Raw genomic sequence first — 27,668 nt, 5'->3', positions numbered from 1 at the left:
TCCTCAACTCGCCAACTCTTTGCTGGGGGAGCCTCCGCGCCCCGCCCCCCCGCACTTCCTAGCCCTAGCAAACGCTCTGGCCTTGTTCACCAGATATGGTGCAGTCAAATTTCCTTTTCTCTATCCCTCCACCCCCACCCTGAACAATCTCTCGCTCCCCCACCCTTGGACTTTTTATAAATCTGGGATTGCAGTCACATTTCCTTCTCTATATTACCCCACAACAATAACACCCCCCCCTGCAGTTTTTAAATCTATCTATCTATCTATCTATCTATCTATCTATCTATCTATCTATCTATCTATCTACCTACCTACCTACCTACCTACCTACCTACCATCTCTATATTCCCCACAAAACACCCCTCTGCAGTTTTTTATCTACCTACCTACCTACCTACCTATCATCTCCCTCTCTTCTATATCTATCTATCTATCTACGTACCTACCTACCTACCTATCAACCATCTCTATATTCCCCCAACAATAACACCCTCCTCTGCAGTTTTTTTAATCTATCTACCTATCTATCATCTCTCTCTCTTCTATATCTACCTACCTACCTACCTACCTACCTATCATCTCTTTTCTATATCTATCTATCTACGTACCTACCTATCTACCTACCTACCTACCTACCTATCAACCTTCTCTATATTCCCCCCACAACAATAACACCCCCCTCTGCAGTTTTTTTAATCTTATCTATCTATCTATCTATCTATCTATCTATCTATCTATCTATCATCTCTCTCTCTTCTATATCTATCTATCTACCTACCTACCTACCATCTCCTCCTCTATATTCCCCCCACAACAATAACACCCCCCTCTGGAGTTTTTTTAATCTATCTATCTATCTATCTATCTATCTATCTATCTATCTATCTATCTATCTACCTACCTACCTACCTACCTACCTACCTACCTACCTACCTACGTATCAACCATCTCTATATTCTCCCCACAACAATAACACCCCCCTCTGCAGTTTTTTTTTATCTTATCTATCTATCTATCTATCTATCTATCTATCTATCTATCTATCTATCTATCTATCTATCTATCATCTCTCTCTCCTCTATATCTGTCTGTCTACCTGCCTACCTACCTACCTACCTACCTACCTACCTACCTACCTACCTACCTACCATCTCCTTCTCTATATTCCCCCCACAATAACACCCCCCCTCTGGAGTTTTTTTAAATCTATCTATCTATCTACCTACCTACCTACCATCTCTCTCTCTTCTATATCTATCTACCTACCTATCTTCTTCTCTATATTCCCCCCACAACAATAACACAAAAACAATAACACTTTTAATATATCTAACTACCTACCTACCTATCATCTCCTTCTCTGTATTCCCCCCACAACAACACAGTAACAATAACAATAACACGTTTAATCTAGCTATCTGTCTGTCTGTCTGTCTGTCTGTCTACCTTTGCCCCAGGGTACTGCAGGAACACACCCGGCCCAGTGACTCCTTGCACCAGCTGGGAAAGGAGCGTTTATTTATTTATTTAGCCTAATATTTATATATATATATGGCATCGTCAGAGGTCATGCCGTCGCTGATCGAACATAACCACCCTAATAAGACACATGACCCATACAAGGCGCCGGTGGGCATTTCAATGAAACCTCGGCAAATCTATCCATTTATCTCTCTCTCTCTCTCTCTCTCTATATATATATATATTCGCGTTGGAAAAGATAAGGCATAATATAGCCGATATATACGGACACGAGAGATGACATGAAATGAAGGGGAAACTCAGGATAAAAGCGCCAGGGTTGGAGAGCCGGGGTTTCTTGCAAAACGATATAGGAGGGGAGGGTGGGTATCCCATTCAGGGGAGGGGGGGCGGAAGGGGGTCCCGCGGCGGCAGCAGCAGCAGCGGATCTCCGGCATCCGCGTCTCCTTTCGCCGCCGCCTCTTTCGCTTCTCCGCCGCCGCCGCTGTGGAGTCACGTGGGAGTCCCCGAAGTTTCCATAGCGAGGCCTCCGGGCGTCACATGATGGCCACGGATATAATGAAACAACATTGTAGCGAGCGGAGCATTGGCGGAGCGCAGCGCGGTGCGCGGGCGGGCGAGGGAGCGGGCAGCGCGCAGGAACTTTCCGGGACTGCTGCGTTTCTTTCGGCTCCTTGGCCGGGGCAACCTAACCTGCGCAGGATCAGCGGCGGCTGCGGCAGCAAAGAAGGGGAGGGGGTGTTTTGCAGGAGACCCCCCCCCACCGTCTCAACTTTCGGACTCCCCTCTCCCAACTCCCCTTTCCGTGCGATCTCTTTCTGTCTCTCTCTCTCTCTCTATCTAGCCTCGGCGCAGCGCAACCCGCCTGCGTGGGAATTGCACCTGCTTCCTTTCCACCCGAGTTTCTTTCCCCCCCCCCGCCAATCATCCCACTCATCCCCTCCCCCCAACGAGTTTCTTTGGATGGTTGTCTTTTTTTTTTTTAATTGGGGTGGGGGGTGGGGCAAAAAAGAGAAGGACGGGGAAAGCAGCAGGGAAGATGATTTCGGGGATCCGGGAACACGATCGCCCGTGAGGGTGGGTGGGGAAGGAAGAAGGAAGGAGAAGGAGGAGGAGGAGAAGGAGAAGAAGAAGAAAAGGAAGAAGAAGAAGAAAGAAGGGTGTTGGGGTTTGGTTTTTTTTTGGCGATTTCTGGACACGCGGGGACATTGGTCCACTTTTATTTTTTTATTTCTCCCCTCTCCCACCACTCCGGGAAGGAAAAGCACGCGCGTCGTGGGGTGGCACGGACGGAGGTAAGTTGTTATTCTTATTGTGGGGGGGGAAGGAGGAAGAGGAGAAAGATGCTGAGATGCTTTGCGTGGGCACGGGGTGGGTGGGGGAGGGGCGCGAGCCTTCCTTTGAAAAAAACCCTCCCCCGTAAGAAAAAAAAAGTCTCTCTCTCTCTTTTTTTTTTAACGGGCTCGGTTTTGAGAGTCTCGAGTGGGTTTGGCGGATCCCAAAAAGCCCGGCCCGGGCAGTCTCTCCTTGGCTGGGATCTGAGTGGGTGGGTGGGTGGGTTAGGGGGTCTCGCCTTTGCGCCTCTTTGTGCCCGAGCGATTGCGCCGCGTCGAGGTGGCGGAGGAGCAGCGGAGGCAGCGGCGGCGGCTGCTGCTGTCCCGGTTGGCCGCGTGTCTCGGGCGGGAAGCTTCCCCGCGGCTCCCTCCGGGCTTGCGTGCGCGTCGCCTACTTCCACCCCGCCTCTGATGTCCGCATTCCAGCTAATGTTGCGCAGATAAAATTCAAACTCGAGGTAAACAGACGTGGAAGAGGAGGAGGAGGAGGAGGAGGGGCAGCGGGCGAGGAGCAAAAATAAATAAATAATAATAATCCTAGTTTGCCAGCCTCCGATCTCACCTCCCACCCGAAGCCCCGGAGGAAACCCCCGTCCCCCGTCCGGCTGGAGACCCTGCTCCGAAGTCCCCGGCGTCTTGCTTCGCTTCTCTTGGCCCCGGAGCCCATATGCCGCAGCTGATCCGATGACATCTACGGGGGACACTTGGCTCAGGCTCGGAATAGGGGGAAGGGGGCAGACGGAGAGATGGAGCCGGTCGAGGCTGCGATTCTTCTTCCTTCTCTTCTTCCTCCTCCTCTTCCTCCTCCTCTTCGTCTTCCTACTCCGGAGTCCGGGAATGGGCCGCTTCAGTTGCCCCGTGAGCTTCGGGAGATCCGGCCTCCGGTTTGGATGCTTTCCAAGGACACGATGACGCCTGTAAATATATATATTCCCCTTTTCTTAATTTTTTTCCCACGGCTGAGCCCGGCGGATGGAGGTGTTGGGGTTTTTTTTTGTTTGTTTGTTTGCTGTTTTGCTTTGGGTACCAAAAACGGATCCGAGCGCCCGAAGGAAGGAAAGCCGCTTGGTCTTCGGTGGTTTGGCAGGTAGGTGGGTGGGTGGGTGGGCGCTCCGTCACAGCAAAGTTTCGGGATGTGGCGGCTAGTGGTCAGAGCAACGAGGGGGAGGGGGGGTGGGAAAGTGAAGGAGCCCGTTTGGCTGACCGGTTCCTTCCCCTTTTAGGGAGGAAAATCGGTCCTTTTCATAATCTCCGGCCGCTGTTTTTTTTTTTTTTTACATAAGAGATTTAGCCTGGTGGGGGGGGAGGGCAAGTCGCTTTGCCGCGAATGACCTTTTGGCTGGCTGGCTGCAACGACGACCCTGCGAGGTAGGCCTAAGGACTGACCAATGTTGCACCTGGAACGTTTAAGGATAGGGGCTCCCGCCCCCTCCCCGAAAGTCCCAAGTGAAGCTAGGAAACAGGGAAAAAGTCGGGAGGCACTCTTGGAGGTAACAGAATGGGAAGACAGTGTCTTCCATTAAAGAAGAAAGTTGCCAGAATGTTCTTCTCCATCTTCACCCCCCCCCCGCACCCCCCCCCAAGACTCTCCACCTCTTCCTCTTCCTCCTCCAGCAGAGGTGAAGAGCAGATCCAGCTGGAGGTGATGGCGGCTTAAGAAAAGGGCAGGAGGAAAGCCGATTCCTTTTGGTTTCTTGCCAGCCAGGAAAAAAGCTTTAACGGCAGGTATAGTTTTCATACCTTTTGCCCCAGCAGGGACCGGCAGCTTCCCTCCGGCTCTGGCAGGGCATCAGTGGGGAGAGGATGGAGGGGGGCTCTTGGCAAAATCCCCTTCCCAGCTCTGAAATGCGAAAGAAAACTGTCTTAATCTCCCCCCTCCCTTTTTTTTTTTTTTGTGCGTGTGGGCACTGGATGTGCGAAGTGTTAAAAGTGGCCGGGTCAGCTGCTGCTGCTGCTGCTGCGTTGAGACAGGGCTGTCAGCTGGTTTTAGGCGGCTCTGCAGTGGTGCTGTGGAGTTGGGGGGGGGACGGAGAGAAGGAAAAGTTGAGGGCCAGTTGTGAGTGACTCCCCCCCCTCCAATAGCTGCCCTGGCCAGCTGTTTAGGAGCTTTGATGATGATGATGAGGAGGAGGATGAGGATGCAGTTGGGGTGTCTCCCTTTGGCAGAGCCGATCGAGGTGTGTCCCCCCCCCCCGTTAGACATAAGAAAATATTTGCATTTCTGCCGGTCCAGTTTGAGTTTCAGGAAGACGGATGCTAGTTGCGCAGCCTGCAAAGGGAAGGAATTAGTTAACTGCAGATGGAGAAGGGAGGAAGGATATGGGGGAGCGGAACTGGAGATGTTTATTTTTATTTATTATCAGATTTGAAGTCCACCTGCTCCTCCTCCCGGGGTTAACCGAAGCAATAATTAATAACAGGGCAAAGGAGTTCCAAAGTAATAATGGAGAAAAAACAGACAGTTATTCACTCAACTTTACGATGACTATGGAGGCCAAAGTTTCCATGGCTGAAACAAGGCCGTTGCCTCCTTTTTGCAATATTTCTTGCCACCCGTTGTTAAGTGAGTCACCGCGATTGTTAAGTGAGTAACAGGGTTTGTGGAGCCGGTTTCTGGCTTCCTCGTTGACTTGACTTGTCCGAAGAGTTGCAAAAGGAGATCATGTGACACAAACACACACACACACACACACACCCCGGGACACTGCGACCGTCATAAATAGATGCTGAGTTGCCAAGCGTTTGAATTTTAACCGTGTTACCAAGGGGATGTTTCAATGGTTCAGGGTCAGGGTTATGGTTATGGTTAGGGCCAAAGTCACAAATCACATTTTTTCACTGCTGTTGCAACTTCGGGCAGTCGTAAGCGACCGGTTGTAAGTCGAGGACTATCTGTATAGGAACATCAATATCAGGGGAACATCAAGATCAGGGGAACTGATTAAAGGGACAGAGTGACTGACTTAAAGGGCCAGCGTAAACTAATATGTTCTTTGGTTCTTTTTCACAGTTTGCGTATGCTTAAACTGGTTTCTCGTGTCGACTTGGGTTTCCTGTGCAGTTTTACAGCTCCTGAAACATTTGACCGTTTTCCGAAATTAATAGGTTGAGCTTTTCTTTGTGAGAGTCCATGGCTGTGATAGCCTGAAGACTTGGTCTGTTACTGGGAAGCTAGACAGAATATGTCTTCCGGGTTTATATATAAACAGAAAGAGAAGGGTTGAGGGAACGCAGAAAGTAAAATAGGTTATTAAATGTTTGACTCCCTCTTTGCCTATAATTATGACACAGACTTTCTATATTTATACACGTGCACTATGCTTATACTACATCATTCACCTTCGATAAATAGTTACTTATAAGTATCCTTACATATTTGGCTCCGTAAAAGTGATAGCAGGTAATTGCGTATCATTAAAAAAGAAACAGTGAAAAAATTGGAGAAGCAGCTGATTGATTTTTTTATAAAAAAAGGTCAGAAAGATGCTTTTCCAGTATTTTTTTTTTTTCAATAGAGACGATACTTTGATTTGTTATTTTTTTTCCAAAGCGGAGAAATCATGTATTAAACCTATCTCTAAAATATTAGCACTGGGTTTTGCCGTCCTCATTCTCCTTAAAAGGAATTGGAATTAATTTTAGGTTTCCGCGTATCCAACCGGAGATAAGAAAACATGTAGTCATAAAAGCCGGTGAACGTATTTAGAATGAAGAGAGGAATTGCAGGTGGCTGTATTCATATAATCATGGAACTCCTTCAAGATTAAAAAGCAAGTACTAGATATTCCGGCCGTTGATAGCTTTGAAAAACAGCCTTGAAAAACCACCAGATTCAACTTTTAAGTTTTCATCTATGTCAGATAATTCTCTTCCCCTAAGAGCAATGTTATCGAGCATAACAAACCAGCTAGCAAGGACAAGTTATTTTATTTGCGTCTAGCGTAACAGTGAAAAAATAGAAGGTGCCAGTACTCTTGGGTAGCCAAGAACGTGCTGCAGAAACCGTGTTTCTAGAACATTCTTCTCTGCTTGGGTGTTTTGCTGATGTAAACCGACTCTCATAATTCTCAGGAAATTTGGAAGGCGCTTCGTTAGGGCTGGGCGGTTTTGAGGCTCGGCGGTGTTTGGGTCCAGAATAATCTTGAGAGTAGAGGTATTTGTTTTCGGATGAAGGGATTAGCTTGAACCGAGAAGACAGGGAGCCAAATGTGAATGGAATTCAGGATTGCATTCGAACCTCCAAGGCATCTTGATTTGTTAGGATTAGTTTTGTAACACAACTGCTGACTCACTAAAGAGAGTTAACGGTGGGCCAGTCTTGTAAATCCAGTTCTGGGGATGAATGGAAATAATGACCTCACAGTGACTCTTAAAACAAAAATAAAAGGGATACCCAGCAGCTGTAAAGGTCCTGCGGTTGTGTGAAACGTGGCTTGATAAAAGTTTAAAGCCAAATCAAAGCACGCAGAATCCCATTTAGCCTCATGGATGTGGACCCTAGCCTAGAGGGACATGTCTTAAATTGAGATGACAAGATGCAAGATCACATATAGCCACGTTGCTTTCTAGCGTGTTCCAGTAGCGGCAAGTCAGCGTGGTGAAAGCTTATGTAAGAAATGAGGAATGGTAATTGCATTCTACATTTACAAAAAAAAAAAAAAGAAGCCGTCTGTAGCTAGGCTGGATTAAAAAGAGCCGAATTTACAGTGCGTATATGTCATGGCATTTGCATGAGGGATTTTATTTCGGAATGCTGGGTTTTGATGGCAAGAGGCTGGTTTTTAGCGGGCGGAGGGGTGTCGAATCGATCGCAGGATCTGATCTGATCCATTCCAATTCATTTGGGGATGAAATGATGGGGGTGTGCACACGGTTGAAGATTTTACTACTCAGGTTGATCACAAGCAGCGACGATGTACGGAGGGATGTACGGAGCATCTGACCACGATAACGCGACTAAGAATTATGTTGTTTTTGGGTGCATGTGTGACTTCTCCAAAACACATAGGTTATGCCTCCGTATTAAGCAGGTTGTATAGAGAGATTGTTGCAAAGCGGTGTATTAAGGGAACTGACACCATTCTGAACATACATGAATCTCAAGACTCATAAGAAGGCATAGTAAATTTCTCAGACCATGGGCCTTGGATTTGGTGTTTCCTTATTCTGTTGGCACAGAAGATACTGATTTCCTGAGCAAGCAAGCTTTGGAGCCTAGAACTCATAATATGGCCCTTTCTTTTTAGCTAGATGAGAAAGTGTTTATATATCTCTATATATACAGTATATATATATTTTCTCCAGGGTAATCTGTCCCCAGTCTGGTTTTTCTAGGCTATATACACACATACATCAGGGGTCCTTGGTGCTCTCTGAGCTTGGTTGTTTTCTTGCAGACGTTTCATGACCCAAGTAGATAACATCATCAGTGCTAATAAGGAGGGCTCTCAATTTATATTCTAGTGACTTGTCCTGGGAGTCATCTTGGAGATTCTTCAAGGAAAACTGCCAAAAAAAGCTAGCAGTAAACAGCCGAACCAAGCAACCTCCAAGACGGACAAGGGCAAGCCACTAGAATATAAATTGGGAGTAAATGCCATTCCCTTCTAGCATTGATGACGTTACCTAGTTGGGTCATGAAAGGTCTGCAAGACAACCACCAAGCTCAGAGAGCACCAAGGACCCCACAGTTCAACTCTGAGCTACAAATATCCTCCTTTATGGGGATTCACATGCTTGTTCCACTTCTATACCAAAAACCTACTTTTAACTCAGTGTTTTCATATTTCTTGGAGGATCCCATTTTATTTAGGGATTTATTTATTTTGCAGAGAGGCGGGCAGTCCTGTTCCTGAAGTTGTTTGGCTGGAAGGGGCTAGTCCCTCTGACTCATCCCTATGATGTGGGACGCTTGGCTCAAGGGCTTGTGTGCCTTGGCCGAGAAACCATGTTTTCGGCTGGTAATATTTTTGTGGCAAGCCGGAATTTTGCTTTCCAGGAGGAAGGGAAGGAGGAGGTTTGGTAGTTGGCAGCTCAGTCTGTTGAGCCCACCCTGAGTTGGGGCTGGTAAACCAGGATTTGTGGTTTAAGCTTGGGCAAGCCAAGTTCTTGCTTGGGGTGGGTGCGCTGGTAAACCAGGATTTGTGGTTTAAGCTTGGGCAAGCCAAGTTCTTGCTTGGGGGTGTGTGCTGGTAAACCAGGATTTGTGGTTTAAGCTTGGACCAGCCAAGTCCTTGTGTGCGGGGTGGGGGGAGATGCAGGCAGATTGTTTTCCGGGCAGCGGAGGCTCCGTTCCTCCAAGCCTGGCGAAGCCAAGCCCCGCGCAGGATTCGCACCGGTGACTGGAAACTCTGCGGGGAGACCGAGGAGGGCGCGCGTGCCGGTCCGGGAAGAGCCGCGCGAGGTTTGTTTTGACAGCCGGGTTCCTCCTCCTCCCCCCCTCCCCTACCGCTCCGGATCCTGACTCCCAGGCCCCGCCCCTCCCCTCCCCGCCAATAGAAACGCGGCTCGAGCCAAACAGCGGCTTTGCCGGCCCCGCCCCTCCCTCCGCGGTCGGAGCCAATCGCCTTCTCTCGATTTAGGCCCCTCCGGCGCGGCTTCTCTCCCGGAGGCCTCGCCACGCCCTCCCTTCCTTCCTCCTCCTCCTCCTCCCACCCTCCCTTCCCAGGGTTTGTTATGGTCCGGCCTCGTGCCGCCGGCTGCCCTCGTCACGCGGCTGGGCCTCGCGCCGCCCTCTCCGCGCCCCTTCCCGCTCGTCTCCTCCTCCCCTCCCACCCACCTCGGCCTCGTGCTTCCTCCTCCCCCGCCCACTCGTCCGCGCGCGCCCTTGTAGGCAGGCTTCTGATTGGCTGGCGGGAAGGCGCCTTGCTCTCGCTCTCCCCCCTCCCCCCCTTTCCCCTCATTACTTTCCCTTCAGGCCTTTTGATCCGCGGCTGAGGCGAAACAACAACAACAACAACAACAACCGAAACACCTTTTCGAAGGGATAAAACCGGCCCGCCGCGGGTTGCCGAGGTCAACCTGGCTGTAGGCCGCTGAGAACCTGCCCTTCCTCAACCCCTGGCAGGCAGGCCGGCCGGCCGGCCTCTTGAAAGGCTGGACTCGCGGACCCATAAGCCGCAGCCGTTCAAGGGCTCCGGGGGGGGGGATGGGGAAGGGAGAGAATGTTTCCCTCAGCTCCCCCTCCTCCTGTTTCCTGTCAGAACAGTTGGCGGTTTAAACTCTTGTTTTAGGACAGGCTGCAGTTCCACAGGGAAAAGGGGTCTGGCTGGTGGGGTTAGGACAGCTGCACCGGCCAGACTTCTGCCTGTCAAGGAGAGGCAGCTAATAGTAGAGCTTTAGTACTGATTTTTAGTGATCATGTTTTAATCTGGGTCGCTGTAACGTTTTTATTATTATTTAATTTGTTTTATAAGCGGCCCAGAAACATCTTGTAGGGGAGAAGATGGGTGGCAATAATAATACTAATAATACCAATAATAATACTAATAATAATATGGGCGGCAACCCGTATCAACCATTAGCACCACTCAATGGTATTTGTGATGCATTTTTGAAGGTTCAGTTGACTTTCATATTTAGTGAATAAAGATAATATAATAATAATAATAATAATAATAATAATAATAATAATAATAATAATAATAATATCATCTTAAGAAGGTGTTTGGTTGATACCTAGGATGCTGGCAGCAACCCATATCAACCATTGGCACCAGTCAATGCTATTTGTGATGTATTTTTGAATGTTCAGTTGACTGAGTTTCATATTTAATGAATAAAGTTAATAATAATAAGGGCAGCAACCTGTATCAACCATTAGCACCAGTCAATGGTATTTGTGATATATTTTTGAATATTCGGTTGACTGAGTTTTATTTTTAATGAATAAAGTAAATAATAATAATAATAATAATAATAATAATAATAATAATAATAATAATAATAATAATAATAATAATAATAATAATACGCTGGCACCAAACCCGTATCAACCATTAGCATCAGTCAATGCTATTTATGATGTATTTTTGAATGTTCAGTTGACTGAGTTTCATATTTAATGAATAAAGTTAATAATAAGGGCAGCAACCTGTATCAACCATCAGCACCAGTCAATGGTATTTGTGATGCATTTTTGAATGTTCAGTTGACTGAGTTTCATATTTAATGAATAAAGTTAATAATAATAATATAATAATAATAATAATAATAATAATAATAATAATAATAATAATAATAATAATAATAATAATGCAAGCAGCAACCCGTATCAACCATTAGCCAATGGTATTTGTGATGCGTTTTTGAAGGTTCAGTTGACTGAGTTTCATATTTAATCAATAAAGTAAATAATAATAATACCATGTCCAAGAGTTTTATAAATTACATCAACAAATTGCAGCTTCCTGCAGTAACACCAGCGGAACTGCAAAAAACTGCGCTACTTGGAACAGCGTACATTTTAAGAAGGTACTTGGTTGATACCTAGGACGCTGGCAGCAACCCGCATCAACCATCAGCACCAGTCAATGATATTTGTGATGTATTTTTGAATGTACGGTTGACGAGTTTCATGTTTAATAAAGTAAATATAATAAAAATAAAAATAATATGGGTTGGGAACAATGGGTGGCGGGGGAACCACAGCCAGGTAACTTTGGCAGATCTTGAAAAAGTTCAGCAAGAGTTGGGCTTGTGTTGAATTGGGAAGGAAGACCACTTGGAGATCACGGTTGGGGGGGGAAGTCTCTCCTGGATCAGGACAGCAAAGCAGTTTGTGTTGTTTGTAAGAAAGCACCATGGATGTGTCCAGAAGGTCATCAGGAGAGAGAATTTGCCGCCCAGCCAGGTGGCAGGGCTTTCCAACTTTGTTTAACTCTTAAGTAGGTTAGGAGAGTATTAACTATTGGGAGAATAGGCTCTCAGAAACCCTTGGGCTGTATGTGAAGTCAGAACATGTCCTGGAAGAAGACAGTGACAAATAATTTCCGTTGTTTTTCAAAGAAAATAATCGTGGGTGTGAGTAGGAAGTCAGCGGGAGTTGCTCTCAATTCAGGAGAGGTGTTACAATACCTTGGTTTACCTGGAGGAAACAACTTTTGCTTGTGCAATTAGTGTGCCTCACTGACAACAGTGGGAGTTAACGGGCAGGTTATCCCTTGTAGGGTGACCTGTTGCGGAAAATGCAATGATAAGATGCCTTTAAGGAGATCCTTCTGCTGCCATCTTGTGGTGTTTGGACTTTTGCTGTCCAAGCTCTTTAAATTAACCCTTCGTTTTCAGATGTCCTTCACCACAACTACAGCAGCTTCCTTATTGCAGAAAATATAAAAGCATATTACTTTTGCTACTAGGGGAGTTCTAATGATTTTGAACACATGCACTTTTTGAACTTTTACTAACAGTTTGGAAGAGGGCAGTTTGGCAGATGACATTGAGACATCTGTTCAGAAGTTGGATCAGTACTGTAGGTTTTGTAAATTTGCAGAAGTCCATGATAGGAATATATATATATAATTTGAATTTATATCCCGCCCTTCTCCGAAGACTCAGGGCGGCTTACACTGTGTTAAGCAATAGTCTTCATCCATTTGTATATTATATACAAAGTCAACTTTATTGCCCCCAACAATCTGGGTCCTCATTTTACCTACCTTATAAAGGATGGAAGGCTGAGTCAACCTTGGGCCTGGTGGGACTTGAACTTGCAGTAATTGCAAGCAGCTGTGTTAATAACAGAGACTTAGTCTGCTGAGCCACCAGAGACTCAATATATAGGATTGCAGTTGTTGTTAGTTGTGAAGTCATGTCCGACCCATCGCGACCCCATGAACAACATTCCTCCAGGCCTTCCTATCCTCTAACATCCTCTGGAGTCCATTTAAGCTCGTGCCTGCTGCTTCAGTGACTCCATCCAGCCACCTCATTCTCTGTCGTCCCATTCTTTTGCCCTCAATCTTTCCTAGCATTAGGCTATTCTCCAGGATTGCAATACTTATCAATATATGCAAATAGAATGTCATAAGAACTTTTCCTAAAAATAATTTAGGTAGTAGGCTTTTCCGATTTTCCATGGAAGAAGAATGCTTCAATGTTGATGTTGTTTTAGAATTTTTTTCTTGGTATATCCAGTCTGTTAGCTTTAAGGTGATATAGAAAGTTAGTTTTAGGAAGCAATTTATTGTGGATAAATTCTTGGCAAAATGATGCTATGTTTTTCCTTTCTGTTCTAAAGGCACTTAAAAGCTAATATTTGCAATTGTTTGTGGCCTTTTTGACTAAGTACGGTAATGACAAGTCCATCAAGACATTTTTTGTAAAGTATTGTCCTGCCCAATTATTGCTGTTAATATTTTTATTCATTACCATTAAAAAACAACAACTTGCCAGCTTTTGAAGTAGCTAGGGTTTTCTGCTATAATCTGTATCACAGTATGTAATGTATTGGTTTATGGCACCTTTATGATTATTAATGTTTGGATATTAAGGGGCCATAATAGCTATTGTGCTGTTTGTGAAATTATGGAAATAGTTATTAATCTGCTTACATAACAAATGCCTGTGGTTTCATTTTGAGGAACTAAGGGCTTGCCAAGTTTTAAGAATGTTAAAAAAAGTTAACCAAAATTGTTTTGTTTTGCTTCATTTTAAATGAAGAATTTCAAGTTCAGTTACAAAATCCAGGTGAGCACTGAGTTTAGAAAGTTAAGTTTTCCCTATGATTATCCATGCTTTTGCAGCCCATATTTATCAAATATGGTTTTGATAACTATATTTAAAATGCATCTTGAAGGCAATGACCCAGTAATTTTATGTTGTAATCAGAATTTGCAACAGTTTGAGAACTACAGAATAGTTCATTTATACTGAGAAAGCCTTCACCAAAAAGTATTTATTTAACAAATGTCTGCCACAATATAGTTCATCAGAGTTAAAAGTTTAAGATTTGCAAATTACACTGAAGATGAAGGCTCCAGCTGTGGTTGTTTAGAAAGCTGTCAATGCAACTCTGTGCCTTCTAAATCACAGCATCTAAAAGCTGACACGAAGCAATTTTCTCTTTTAAAGTTTGGTTTAATATCCAAATAATTTCTTATATATACACAAAAGTAAAACACTTGATCCCACAGCAGTGTAAATCTGAGAAAACCAGCCATGTTGATCAGATCCTTACAACAGCATAGATAATTCCAACTATCATTTGTACAGCAAATAAGACATTTGTTAAGTGTCACATCTGAAAAGTTCTGTAAGATTAGTAACTGATTTATTCGTTGGATTCACACATTGCACTAAAACAATGCAGACTACTGGTTCTAGGTCCATATATCTGGAGGCTACAGAGATTGGGGACGAATGAATGAACCAGGCCACAGAAATTGGATTGAAACATAGATTGAAAACTACTGTCTTAAGCTAATGTCAGGAGGATTCAGAAATGCCTCAATCTTTCTGCTGAAGCAGATACTCAACCTGCAGGCATCAATTGAGTCTTTTCAGTGTCATTGTGATGGTAATCTTAGAATAGCATTGATCTACTGCCTTGTTCCCTACATGCCAAAAATATTCATTAATGAGTTAGCTTGGGTGGGGGGGAGAGGGAAGAAGGTGGAGGGGGGGGATGAGAGACAAGAAACTAATGCTTACTGAAAAGTAAAAATTATCTCCTCTTTTACCCCAGTAGCCATTGGGTTCCTGGGAGCCTTCCTTCCTTTTAAGCATAGTAGCAATTAACTGAACCTGCAAGGGAGATCAGGCTAGGCTCTCTGCTGGTTTTCAGGAAAATGCCCAAAACGGTTACTTCCAAGGAAATGAGGGGAATCCTCATAATTTACGCCGTGTGCCAATTTTATACTTTTTACTCTGTTTTCATTTGTTGTTTGTTTGTGCCTGGTTTTCAACAGGACGTTTTATGGCATTCTTACTTTTAATGTGCCTGTGTTTATAAATGTAAATAAATAACATAGCCTTAGAAATCCAGTGGGTTCTGTTCTGGATATACAGTATTAGATAAAGAGTTTACCATCGATCCTGTGGAGAGAGGCTGCAAAGTATTTTCTTTTCTTTTTCATCCACAGGGGTAAAAGTCTTCAGTAGATTTCACCCTGTTACGTAGCTGTTGGTGATAAGAGTCTTGTTCTGCCTTAAAAAAAAACAAACAGCTGAAGTTACTGACTTGTTCTTTAAGGAAGTAGGGCAAAGCACAGAGGCCCGGTATGGGATAACTGAGAACTTAGTCATGTAAGTAGAAGGGGAATTTACCTATTAGGAATAGAATGTTCTGTACATCTTTTCTGATGTTTACGCAGATGCTGTGAGCACTCCCACAGCAGAGGAAACCACAATCTTTAATGTGTCAAATTGCTTAGAAACCGACATCTTAATCCATTGGGCTGAATTATATAAGAATAAAAGCCCAGTTCTAAAATCGGAATCATCAGACTGCACAAGCAGAACTATTAAAGAGATTTGTGGACTGCAACCAAGTTGGATTAAAAAGATCTGTGGATCCCACCAAGAACCATAGAACCCTGCAGCTTGTTTCCAGCTATGTTCCGCTGAATCATTTTGGAAGCCTCACTGGACTTGGGCAAGAGTCCTCCTTGGTACTCTTTGGGTTTGCACAACGTGCTATTGGTAAGGGAAAATGGATTGGAACGCTTGTTTGCGATTGTGTGGTGGAAAATGTCAACAGCATATTGTGTGAGCCAGCTCTTCCTATTTAGCCATTATAATTGTTTGGGCAAGACATGTTTTGTGAACTCAGCAATTGTGTTTTCTTAACTTGGATTAGCATGTTTATATGAACCTAATCTTACTGATTCTGATTGTTTCTCTTTAGAGCTTTCTCTGTTTCCTCATGCATTGAATGACCTTTTGGGAGATTATGCCATCCTTTTTCAAGAGGGAAGTTTAAGGTTTAGAATTAGGAAGAGTCTGGTAACACCATTTCTGATTAGCGCATTTGATTAAAAGGCATAAGCTTTTGCCTGAAATTCAACTTGAAACTTAGGCCTTTTGTGGTAAAAATTTGTTAATCAGAAAAGTTTGTATATTTTAATAAAAAGCTTACATACTTTAATGAATGGTGCTAGTTGGAAAAGCTGCTGCCAGACTCCTGATTTTTTCTTTCTCCTATAGACTATCACAGCTCTAATGGTACAGGTCTAATGGTACCAAAACAATAAACCGTTAATTTAAAAAATCCTAAAAGGGCAGAAAAGCCAAGAGGTCCAAAATGGACTGGTACATTGCTTAGTGATCAACGATAGCTTAGTATCTGTTATTTTTTTTTAAATTTGCATTTATATCCCGCCCTTCTCCGAAGACTCAGGGCGGCTTACAATGTGTTAAGCAATAGTCTTCATCCATTTGTATATTATATACAAGGTGAGGCACAATTCACTCAAATAAATTTTGTACGAGTGTTTTGAAAATAAATAACCAAACCAGTTCCGTATATCAGATCAATTTTATATGGGCTTCGCCATGCTTACATCAAAGCCACAATCTCCTCAAACAAACCTTGGCTCTGTGTAGAAGAGGAAGTGTGAAACTTGATTGAAATTCAGAGGGCAGGAAAGAGCCAACCAGCCAACAATCCAGTGAGCATCCTTTTGATTGTCAAATAACAACTTTGGTGCCAAAATCAACTTGGGAGACCAGATGCAAAGATGAACAGAGCTCTTGTTCTTTTAGACTTGTTCCGTTAGGAGGCAGTCATTTTGCATGTTTAATTTGCCATGTGCTATGTGTGTATTTGTTTAGGAAGGGAGACTTTGCTGATACTCTTTTTTTTGTCTTTTTGCAGTTTGTAACAGGTAAAAAGATGCCTCTTGGCTTCCCGAGAAGCAAATGTATTGCTAGGAATATTGTTTTTCCCTTAAATTAATAAAGATGCTCCTTTTTCATCCTTCCATCCCTGCTCTTTTGACCACAGAGGCAGACAATGCTATGCAAAGAAATGTTTCTCTAAACAGTTGCTATTTATTGCATTGTACCGCATTCAGCCTTTGCTGAAAAGTCCAAAGTATATAATGGTGCTGAATGAAGCTTTCTAATTAATGTTGTGAAGACTGAGTGTCTTTTATATTTCTATATTAACTTTTTGTATTTCTAGAATGGCTTTACCTTTATTCATTGATTAGGTTATTTGGTACCCTTAATGTCCAATCCCTTAAGGAGCATCAGTTGGCCAGTTGAGATTTCTTCAAGGTGCTTTTTTTGTGTTGAATTTGTGGCAGGTTCACATAATAACAGTTTGGAGCAGAGCTATTTTAATGATTGCTCTAAACCGATGGTATCTTTTTTAAAAAAAATCTTACTCACTGCTATGGTTTTAATAAGGCTGTGTCATAAGCGGAAAAGATAACATATTTTGCTTCTCAGTTTGTGTATTAGTGTTTTAAAAATAGTTTCTCATGTAAGCCGATTTGAAAATTATAAAAGCAGGTGTAAGTACTGTATATTTTGTTTTTTAAAAATATGCCTGGTCATTTGGTCTCAGCAGATGGTGCACTTGGCAGGCTGTGTCTGGACTCCACAGCGCAGCAGAATCAGATCTGGATAGGACTTGGATGGGAGATCACTGGAAATCCCAAACTGTAAGCTAGACTGAGAAATTGAAAAACCATCCATAAAAAATGCAATTGAAAACCACGTGGTTAATAGGAGTTGATCCAAAGGAGAATATATATGGTTTACGAATGTGTAGATAAACTTGGGATTTTAGCACATGAATACAGATTTAGTGAGTACATAAATACTTGGGAGCAAGTGGCAGTACCGGTAGTCCTCAACTTACAACAGTTTATTTAGTGACCATTCGAAGTTACAAGGGCACTGAAAAAAGTGACTTCTGACCATTTCTCACACTTACGACCATTGCAGCATCCCCCTTGGTCACATGATCAAAATTTGGATGCCTGGCAATTGGTTCATATGACATTTGCAATGCCCTGGGGTCATGTAATCACCTTTTGTGACCTGACAAGCAAAATCAATGGGGAAGCCAGATTCATTTTACAAATGTGTCGCTAACTTAACTGCAGTGATGTAGCAAGAAAGGAGTCAAAATGCACAATAACTGCCTTGCTTAGCAACAGAAATACAGGGCTTTGTTGTGGTTGTAAGTCGAGGATTCCTGTAGCACCTTGTTCTCTGGGGTTAAGAAATATGCAGGCCTGGATCTGGTTTGTATTTGGAAGGAAGACCACTAGGAGATACTTCTATTGCTTAATCAGAAGAAGATATTTCAAGTCAATGGTAAATTATTCAGTATTGTTGCCAAGAAAGTTAAAAGAATGGACCAATGAAGTGGTCAGAAGCTGAGTGTGACATATGCCCTTATTTTATAACACTCATTAGTATTCATTTTAGGATGCACCCTGAACAGGAACATAGGAAGTGACTTTATATTGCATTGCACCACAGATCCAAAGCTTTTCCCTAATATTTATATTGGAGTGGACAATGGACTCCACAGTCCGTTAACCTTGAGTATTAGGCATTCATGAAATTTTATTTTGTTATACATTGTAATATTTATCTAATTATCTACAGTAATAGCTGGACAACTAACTACAGTACTTAATAGCTTTCCCTCCCTGATAATATCATATGTATAATTTTTGACATTGTCACTGTTATGCTGCTGACTAGCAGATAACAAATATAAAATATTTACTATTGGAATAAATTTCTGTATCTTGATGATGTTGTGCGCTGACTTCACACTTCCAAGAAGTTTTCATTTATTTATTTTTTTGCTTTATAGATTCATACCACTAAAAAAGATAATAGCTTAATTGCCTACATTTGGAAACATTTTCAAGCATTGCATTTATGTGTTCCAAAATGTGTCTTAAATTCAGTGGGCCATTTTCCAAAAACCTGATGGCAAAAAGACAAACGCAATCCTTTGATTTATAGCAACCATAGTTAGCATGGGACAGATATTTTTTATAATTTCTTTTTCTTTTATGGAAAAACTTACTTAATAAAAATTAAATGTTAAGAAAGTAATTCCTGGCTGCCTTCCATGTGGTACTTTTTTATATTCTTGAAGATTGATATTATGTCTCCCCTCAAACTTTTTTTTTTTTGAAACTCCAGACTGACTATATACCAAGTCCTTCAGCCTGCCCTCAAGTCCCTTTATGTGAACCTATTCTAATCTGTCATGATTCTTCTGAAAATGTGCTGTACATAGAAGAAAAATGTAGCATATGTTTGTTTTTTACAAAAAGACTCAATGAATAACTAAATGGATAGTTAAGACTGCAGAAAGAATAACTGCAACCAGCCTGCCTTCCATAGAAGACCGCGGGTCAGAAGGAGGGCTGACATCTGCAGACCCCTCACATGCTGGATAGAAACTGTTTTCAACGCCTTCCCTTCGGGATGGGGCTGTAGGGCATTGAAGGCCAAAAGAATTAGACACATGGACAGTTCCCCCCGCCCCCCGCCCCCCCCGGCCATCACTCTACTGAGCACCTAATTTTCACAGTGCTGTCTAATGTCTATGCATATTTACCCATGTAGTAGGTCTGTAGTATTATCATTATCCTTATTATCTTCTTTACTACTCCCTCTTGTTGGTATGATGATTATGATGATCATCATCATTATTCTGTGGCTTTGCATGTACATGGTGAGCTTCTGCCCCGGAGAAAATTGCTTGTGTGTCTAAACACACTTGGCCAAATAAAGTATTTGATTCTGCTCTGCTCTACTCCTCTCTGCTCTACTCCTCTCTACTCTACTCTACTCTAAGTAAAAAACCTAACAGGCACTTCTGGCAGTAAAGGGCATCCAGATAAGGGGTTGTGAAGCAGTTCTGGTTATGCCCCTTGCATCTTTATATGCGAAGAGCAGATGAACGAAGATCTGCAAAGCTTTCAGGGGAAAGTTCATTCTTTACCATATAATAGATTCTATTCTCTCTTTGTTTGCTTTGGTTAAGATTCCTCCGCTTGGGCAGACAGAAGCATTTCCTGTGAGGGCCTTTCTGTGATAGGAGTCACTGCTGATTTTCTATCTGGAAACCGCTGTTAAAAAGTTCTACATTCGAATGATGGCTACTGTGCCCTCCCCTGTCTTTCCAACATTCATTCTTCCCCATTTATGGTTGCCACACTCCATAAATCTTGGATTTATAAGTGGAATACTCAGATTCATGTGATTGCTTTGGAATGTTGAGTCAACTCTGAGTCAGCGCATTAAATATTACAACAATGTTAAAACAAATGAAGGCTGTAGCACACTAGGTTTGGTTGAAGGTCTAAAGTTCTGTTGTGAGCATTTATTTTATTTATTTATTAATCACATATAAGATAACAGGTACAAGTATAAACATAATTTGGATACATGAAAAGAGTAAGTAAAAAAAAAAAGGAATATTAGGACAGAGACGGTAGGCACGCAGGGGCACTTATGCATGCCCCTTACAGACCTCTTAGGAATGGGGTGAAGTCAACAGTAGACAGTCTAAGGTTAAAGTTTTGGGGGTTTGGGGAAGAAACCACAGAGTCAGGTAGTGCATTCCAGGCATCGACCATTCTGTTACTGAAGTCATATTTTCTGCAATCGAGTTTGGAGCGGTTTACCTTGAGATTGTATCAATTATTTGCTCATGTATTGTTGTTGTTGAAGCTGAAGTAGTCATTGACAGGTAGGACATTGTGGTAGATAATTTTACGTACTATGCTTAGGTCAGATTGAAATCTGCGTAGTTCAAAATGTGGAGTCTGGTGGAATAAGGTATTTTATTGCGAGCAGAGGAGTGGAGGACTCTTCTTGTGAAATATCTCTGGACTCTCTCAATTGTATTTATGTCTGATATGCAGTGCGGGTTCCAGACAAATGAGCTGTATTGAAGGATCAATCATCCTTTTCTCTCTTGACCTAAAAGAGATCTGATAAACAACGCTAGGATCAACAGTGATGTTAAGATTGTTCCTTGTGAGCCAATATGAATTTTGCTATGTGTTTTGTCTACGTGTGCTACGTAGAGCTAGATATTGAACTATGATCCAGCCAGGTTTATACTTCAGTGTGTCACACAGAAGTGACCAAGTGTACTTTATTCAATGAACCACGGTTAAATCAGGTCTGGAACTGGTGCATTGTGCAAATCCAGACTTTGCAACTAGTGAGTTGCCTGAAGTTATGTATATTATTGAAAAGAGGGTAATGAAGAAGGACATGTACTAACAGCACTGTTCTGCCTATTTCCCTTAGTATTTCTGTGACAATCTATTACTGTAACTTGAATCCACTCCTGTTTTTCCCCCCCATGTTTTACAGTCCAAGAACTTCTAAGATCCCTCTCATTGAGGTCATTAAATAGCTTGATTCTTAGGTATTTCTAAGCTCTAGAATTTCTTTGTGTAGGAAGCTCATTCTTACTTCCTCAGCTTTCCTTAATTTTTAGAAGGTATGACAAGTTTGTCTTTTAAGTAATCCATTAATGAATACCTTGTTGCAGTTGTTATTTGACTTTTTAAATATAATTTTTAATTGAACGTTTTAAAAGCAATAGTAAGAATTAATGTGGGCTAAATAAAAACAGAAAGAAAGAAATAACTGAAAAAGTTAAAAGTGCAATAAGAAAATTAAAAAGTGAAAGATACAAAGAAAGATATAAGGATATAAAGAAATAGCTTCCGATGTTCTTTACAGTAGTTATAAGTACTAAGTTATAGTAGTTATAAGTATATTTTATCCTTTCTCTCTAATTTTTTTTTAATAATCTATCCTTTCTAATTGCCAAAACCATAAATCACTAGCTCATTTTTTTCAGTTTTACACAAAAAGTCCATCAGAGGTTTGCATCCATCAATAAATAATTGGGTATTGTCCTTTCTCTAATCAAAGAAGTCAGTTTGTCCACTCCATCCAGTTCCCTCCCCCCACTCTACTCCAAATAGAGACTACAGGGTGGGAGGTGTTTTTTTTTTTAATACAGTAGGTTACCTTGGTGATGGCAGTGACTTGCCGTTGCTCTCTTCTGGGATGTTTGTCCATGTTTCTTGTCTAGCCTGCAGCTCTGGATTTTCCTTACGATCTTCCATTCATGCACTATACTGCAATTGGCTTGCGAGACGGGAGGAAGATCCGCAGCCTAGAGAATGGCCTGATAAAGAGTCCAAAGGAGGGATGAGAATGGACAAATTGCCTCAGAAAGATTCATACCAATTTTCTAGAAAGTAAAGGCAAGGGAGGGAGGGGAAGAACTTTCAGACTTGCAAAATTTTGTTACTATCAAACCAGCGTTGGTATTTATGGTTTTAGTTTCCTCTCAGGCGTAACTTGAAAAGCTGACAGGTACTAACCCCAAGTGCAGTGCTGCTTAGTTTTTTTTGTTTTTTTTTGTTTTTTGCTGTTGGCTAAGTCTTCTAGATCCTGCTACGTGGTTGTAATGTAAGTTCACTTTTGCGTTGAGCTTTACTGTACATTGACATAAAGACTGATACCAAGACTTGGTTGATAACAGAAAGTCCCTTTTCCAGCTCAGTTCCACGTAAATTTGTGTCAGCTTCTGGCAGCAGTTCAAAATCGGTTTGCCACTTATCTACTTTCGGTATGCTTTTTGACTTCTACTTGTTCACAATAGTGTTGATGCATGGAGGCTGGGCAGTATGATTCTATTTAGCCTGCAAGCAAAGAAAATGTCAAACGTGTTACCAGCTGCCGAAATGTCAGCTTCCACCCAGAAAGGACATGAAAGCACCATTAGCGAACATACGGGGGGGGGGAACTTATTATATTTGAGACCCGAGTTTTTTAGGCGATCTGATGGGTGAGATTTTCTGAGCTTCTTTTCATGCTTTTGCACACAAGTGGAATGCAAGAAGAATCCTTGAGTAAATTAGGAAGCAGCTCCTAGATTAAAGTGATCTTGAGCACATCAAGATTGTAAGTGTAAGGATCACATAGAACTAAACAGTTGTAAATAAAATAAAGTACACTTGAAGAATGATGGGTTGTTAGATCAGAGCAGCCTTTCTCAACTGGATTTTTGCTGGACTCTAGGGTTATAACTGGAAGAAAAATAAACATTATTTTTGAACTGAGATCATTAATATTCTGTCTGGGTGACTGAGAACCAAACAAAGAGGATTGGCTAAGATGACCAAAATAAACAGATCCACAGAAAAAATACTCTTTTCCCAAGAGCATTGACGATAATTGGGTATGTACATTTTACTGATCATAGCAATGTGCTGTAAGCTATAGATACAGGCTTCTTGAGAGCAGAAAATTATTTCAAGAGGTCATCTGGGGTAAAAAGATTGAAAAGGCTTGTTTAGAAGGTAAATACCATTAACTACAACAGGGCTGCAGTGTTAAGTACCTGTCGCTAGATGGATGCAGAGACCACAGTGTAGTTTAGTTGTATTGTGCCTTCTGCCTTCTTCCATCCGCTCTCCATTTTTAAGCCTACTTCATAGACACCTGAAGAAGGGTACAGTTTGCTGCGCTTGTGAAGGCAGCATAAACTTTGTTGTGATGATATTATAGGAAATACGGTCTAGTAAATGTTAATAATATACCTACTTAAAATGACAGCCTGCTTCTGTGTGAACTGGTTCAATCCATCTTTAGAAGTGATGTTCTGATACATTAGGGCTACAGTATTATACCTGGGCTTCATTAATCCAGATAATCACCTGGATCATGGGTTCTTAACCTATATATCTGTGAGGTTGAGTAGGAAAAAAATGACAACTTCGTTCTCACTAACCTTAGATGGAAATTTAGCGTTTCATTCAATAATGTATATAGGCACCACAGTTACTTATGCCTTTCAATAAATCTCTGAAGTCTAAAATGATTATACCCTAAAATAAGGTGTTGCTATTAATTTAATGGGATAATAGATATATTTTTACTGTTATATGTTTTTTATTTAGTATTTTGATAACTGTATTTGAGGATAACTGATATACTTTGTAATACATAGTGTAAGCCGCCCTGAGTCTTCGGAGAAGGGCGGGATATAAATGCAAAAAAAAAAAATACAGTCCACATGCATTTTATTTATGCGTTTAAATAATGGTATATTGCTTATTAAACAGGGGTTCCTTAGATTTCACAATTCTCTTAAGGGGTCCATAGCATAAGTAGGTTAAGAACTCCTGACCTAGCATGACAATTATATTTTTCCGTATCACTGTTGCCACCTAGTGATTATTTAGATATTTGCAACTCAGATCTAACAGCCCATGATTTGCCATTTTCAGAGGTTGAGGTTGCCTTTTTATGGCAGGTTTATACAAGACTATCCTTAAAGGAACTGTCCATCATCTATTTTTTAAATCCCCAGAAATGATCTTCTTTCCTTCAGTTATTAATAATGATGCTATCCATACAGTTGTGCCTTAGCAATTCTGTGGACCAACTCCACATTTTCTGATTTTATCCTGCTTCTTTCAGCTGTTTTATGCTGTGGCTGGTGTTGGTTTTGATGGTGTCTAGGCACCGTGTTTTTTGGTGACCATGTTTCCTTTTACTGCTTGGTTACTGACCATAACCAAGCATAACTGCCTTTTCCAATGAGTTTGTTCTAATGAATGGCTAACATAAGTAAGATGGAATTCTGTGATTTTTGCCTTTCAGCAATATGTGTAGTTTTATATGCTCCAGTTTATCACAGCGGTGAAATCCACCAGGTTCTGACAGGTTCTGGAGAAACGGTAATGGAAATTTTGAGTAGTTCAAAGAACTGGCAAATACCACCTCTGGCTGGCCCTAGAGTGGGGTAGGAATGGAGATTTTGCAATATCCTTTCCCCAGGAGTGGGGAGGGAATGGGGATTTTGTAGTAGTATTCTCCTGGAGTGGGGTGGAAATGGAGATTTTGCAGCATCCTGCCACATCACGCCCACCAAGCCACATCCACAGAACCGGTAGTAAAAAAAAATGGATTTCACCACTGGTTTATCACCTTTACTACCCAGGGAATGTGCAGGAGCCTTCAATACCATAGCTTAAGTGAGTCGCTTTTCCTCCTGTCTAGTTTTTTTCATGGTCCAATTTTCACAACTGTAGGTAACTATGGGAAACATGATAAAGTGGACTAACCTACATTTAGTTACCAAGCTGATGTCCTTGGTTTTCCATACTCTATTCATCATTGCTCTGTGGACCCAGTTGGATTCAACACTTTATTTCTAGACTGCATTTGCTGCTTCAATCAATCTGCAATCCTAAGAAATTCTTGCACGCATTTTGATGTCTTCACTGTCAATTATTATTTCAAATATTTCTAGTCCTTGCAGTGGTCATGAGCTTGGTCTCTGTTGACTGTTCAGGAACAGACCAATTTTTTTTACTTTCTTCTTTCATCCTTTTGATCAGAGGTTTCTGAGAGAAGAGTTGTGCTATCAACAAAATAAGGATTGTTGATGTTCTTCCTCCAATCTTTACTTCAATTTTTAATTCTTCAAGTTCCAGCTTCTTCACAATCACTTTGGTATCAGAAAAGTGAGAGAGAGTGCAACCTTGCCAGACTCATTTCTCTAGCACAGCGGTTCTCAACCTGTGGGTCACGACCCCATTGGGGGTCGAATGACTATTTGCCAGGGGTCGCCTAAGACCATCGGAAATATGGGAAGTATACTTGTGAGTCGAAGAATCGCGCTCCACAAGCCAGCTGCAGGCTCTTCAAATCGCTAGCCGAATTCGGCTTCAGGCGCAATGAATTAAAAAAGAGAGAAATCTTTGCTCTGATGTCTCCCTCTCAAGCCAGCTGCAATCACTCCCAATCGCTAGCCTAATCTGGCTTCAGGCGCGATAAACTTAATAGGGGAGGAGTCTCCGCTTTAATGCCTCCGTCCTCAAGGCAATCGCAAGCAGTTCAGATCACTAGCCAATATGGCTTCAGGCGCGATAAATTCAAAACGAAAATAATTTTACGGCTGGGGTCGCCACATTGTGGAGAATTGTATTAAAGGGGTCGCCACATCGTGGGGAATTGTATTAAAGGGGTCGCAGCACTATAAAGGTTGAGAACCACTGCTCTAGCATGAACCAATCAGTGTCTCCATATGGTGTTTGCACAGTGGCTTCCTGGTTTGTGACCGATCAACTGCATCACGTTGATGTGTTGGCACCTCAGGCTTCTAGAGCTTTCCACAACTTGTCATTATCGACACAATGGAAGGCTTTCTTGTAGTCAATAAAGTGGATGTAGATTTTTTTTTTAATATTCTTGAGATTTTTCCATGATCCAGCCTAGATTTGCAATATGGTCACGAGGGCCATGACTCCTTCTGAAGCCAGCTTGATCATCTGCTACTTACCTTTTGATGGCTGGTGCCAGATGATCTTAAGGAGAATCTTGCCTAGGATGAGAAATAAGGGCAGTTTTGTGGTAATTGGAACAATCCTTCGGAGTTGCTCTTTTTAGCAAGAGAATGAACACTGTTCATTTCCAATCCTGCAACCGTATGTTAATTTCCCAGATTATCTAGCACAGGGCTGTGATGGTTGTGGTGGTGCTGGCCTCGACAATTTTGTGAGGATGGTATCAACATTTTGGCCCTTACTGTTTGTCATCAATTGCCTCATTGTCTACACAACTTCCTGCTTCTTTTTCTGCGTCCCTTTCCTCGTCATCCTGAGGAGGCTGGGCCTCTTTATTGCTGGCATACAGCTCTTCCCTATATTCTCGCCATCTGTCCTTGACACCTTGTTGGTCAGGCAGTTCTTTTCCTTGCTTGTTTGTGATGATGCTTTTATGAGCAGTAAATGGTGTTTGGATCCTTTTGACTTGTACAAATGGATTCCTGATGTGGCCCTTCATGCTGTCTTCTTCTAGCTGCTTGCTAATCCTACTAAACTTCATTTGTTTTTCCTTACTGTTCCATTGGAATCTGCATTCAATCTCCTTTCTTCCTCCCATTTGCCTGCTGTTTTTCTTTGTTCAATTATTCTGGTTAGTTTCATCTGGGAGCCACTTAACATTTTTTTTTCCTCGGGCTTTTTGTATGTGTTCAACTGCTGTTTTATAACCATACTTGATTGAACTTGTCGCCACATTACGCTGGTCATCTTCCCAGCAGTGTCCAGCAGTTCAAACCCATTTTTCATCTCAATTGCAAATGTGGAACTGATTTTGGTGATGTCAAATTTCTTTGGGAGTGTTGCCTTTTTTGATGCTGCATAGTTTGACTCTGATCTGATCTTGCCAACAATTCATAGTCTGAACTGCAGGCAGCGCCTGGATAAGTTTTGACAGCTAGGACAGAACTGGACCATCAATGGCTGTATAGGATACAGTCGATCTGATTATGGTGCAGTTTATTCAGTGAGGTCCAAGTATATAAGTGAAACTTGTCCTGTTTGAGTCAAAATTGGTTTTCATGGCAAAATCGAACCAAACAAATTGCCTGCTTCCATTGTCCAAAGCTTCCAATGATGCCTGATTTTGTTCGCCTGTCAACCTTTAGATTACAATCACCCAGTATGTAAATAATGTCTTTTTGAGAAGCACTTGCTTCAGAGTTTTGTCAGCGCTGGCATTGAAACCCTTTATTTCAAGCTCTTAATTAATTTTGCATTGATTCTTGGGGCATAGACTTGGACTCCTGGGATTTTGAGGGGCTTTGGCCCAGATTTATATGGTCATGATGTGATCTGCTAACCATTGAGAAGTTTTCCATTTCTTGGGGTGAGTTTCTTGCTTGCAATAAATGCCACTCCCATTTATTTCCCTGGTGTCCTATCTCGAGTAATGCTTTAATTCCTCACAGTGGAGATAATTGGTTGATTTTCAGCCTGGCCAGCCCTTGTTTGATGATATAGCCAGTTTACCTTGGCTTATTCCACATTGCTATCTGAT

The 27,668-nt window shown here is 42.2% G+C and overlaps 1 protein-coding gene across 10 annotated transcripts in view; it reads left to right on the top strand.

Moving 5' to 3' along the window:
• The first annotated feature begins 1,268 nt into the window (after positions 1–1,268).
• Positions 1,269–27,668, top strand: part of LOC131201789 (uncharacterized) — a 169,899-nt gene continuing 143,499 nt past the window's right edge. For all 10 annotated transcript variants that reach the window (XR_009156010.1, XR_009156005.1, XR_009156007.1 and 7 more), the window contains exons 1-2: positions 1,269–2,780; positions 17,332–17,425. Coding sequence is in view for 1 of the 10 variants with exons in the window: in XM_058190001.1 (XP_058045984.1) it covers positions 2,026–2,780; positions 17,332–17,425 (849 nt within the window). In the remaining 9 variants the exon portion in view is untranslated. The remainder of the gene's footprint in view (positions 2,781–17,331; positions 17,426–27,668) is intronic.

The sequence above is a fragment of the Ahaetulla prasina genome, chromosome 7 (assembly GCF_028640845.1).
Source record: "Ahaetulla prasina isolate Xishuangbanna chromosome 7, ASM2864084v1, whole genome shotgun sequence".
Taxonomy (NCBI): Eukaryota; Metazoa; Chordata; class Lepidosauria; order Squamata; family Colubridae; genus Ahaetulla; species Ahaetulla prasina.
The sequence above is the reverse complement of the archived record's forward strand: the minus strand, read 5'-3'. Positions and strand labels throughout refer to the sequence as shown.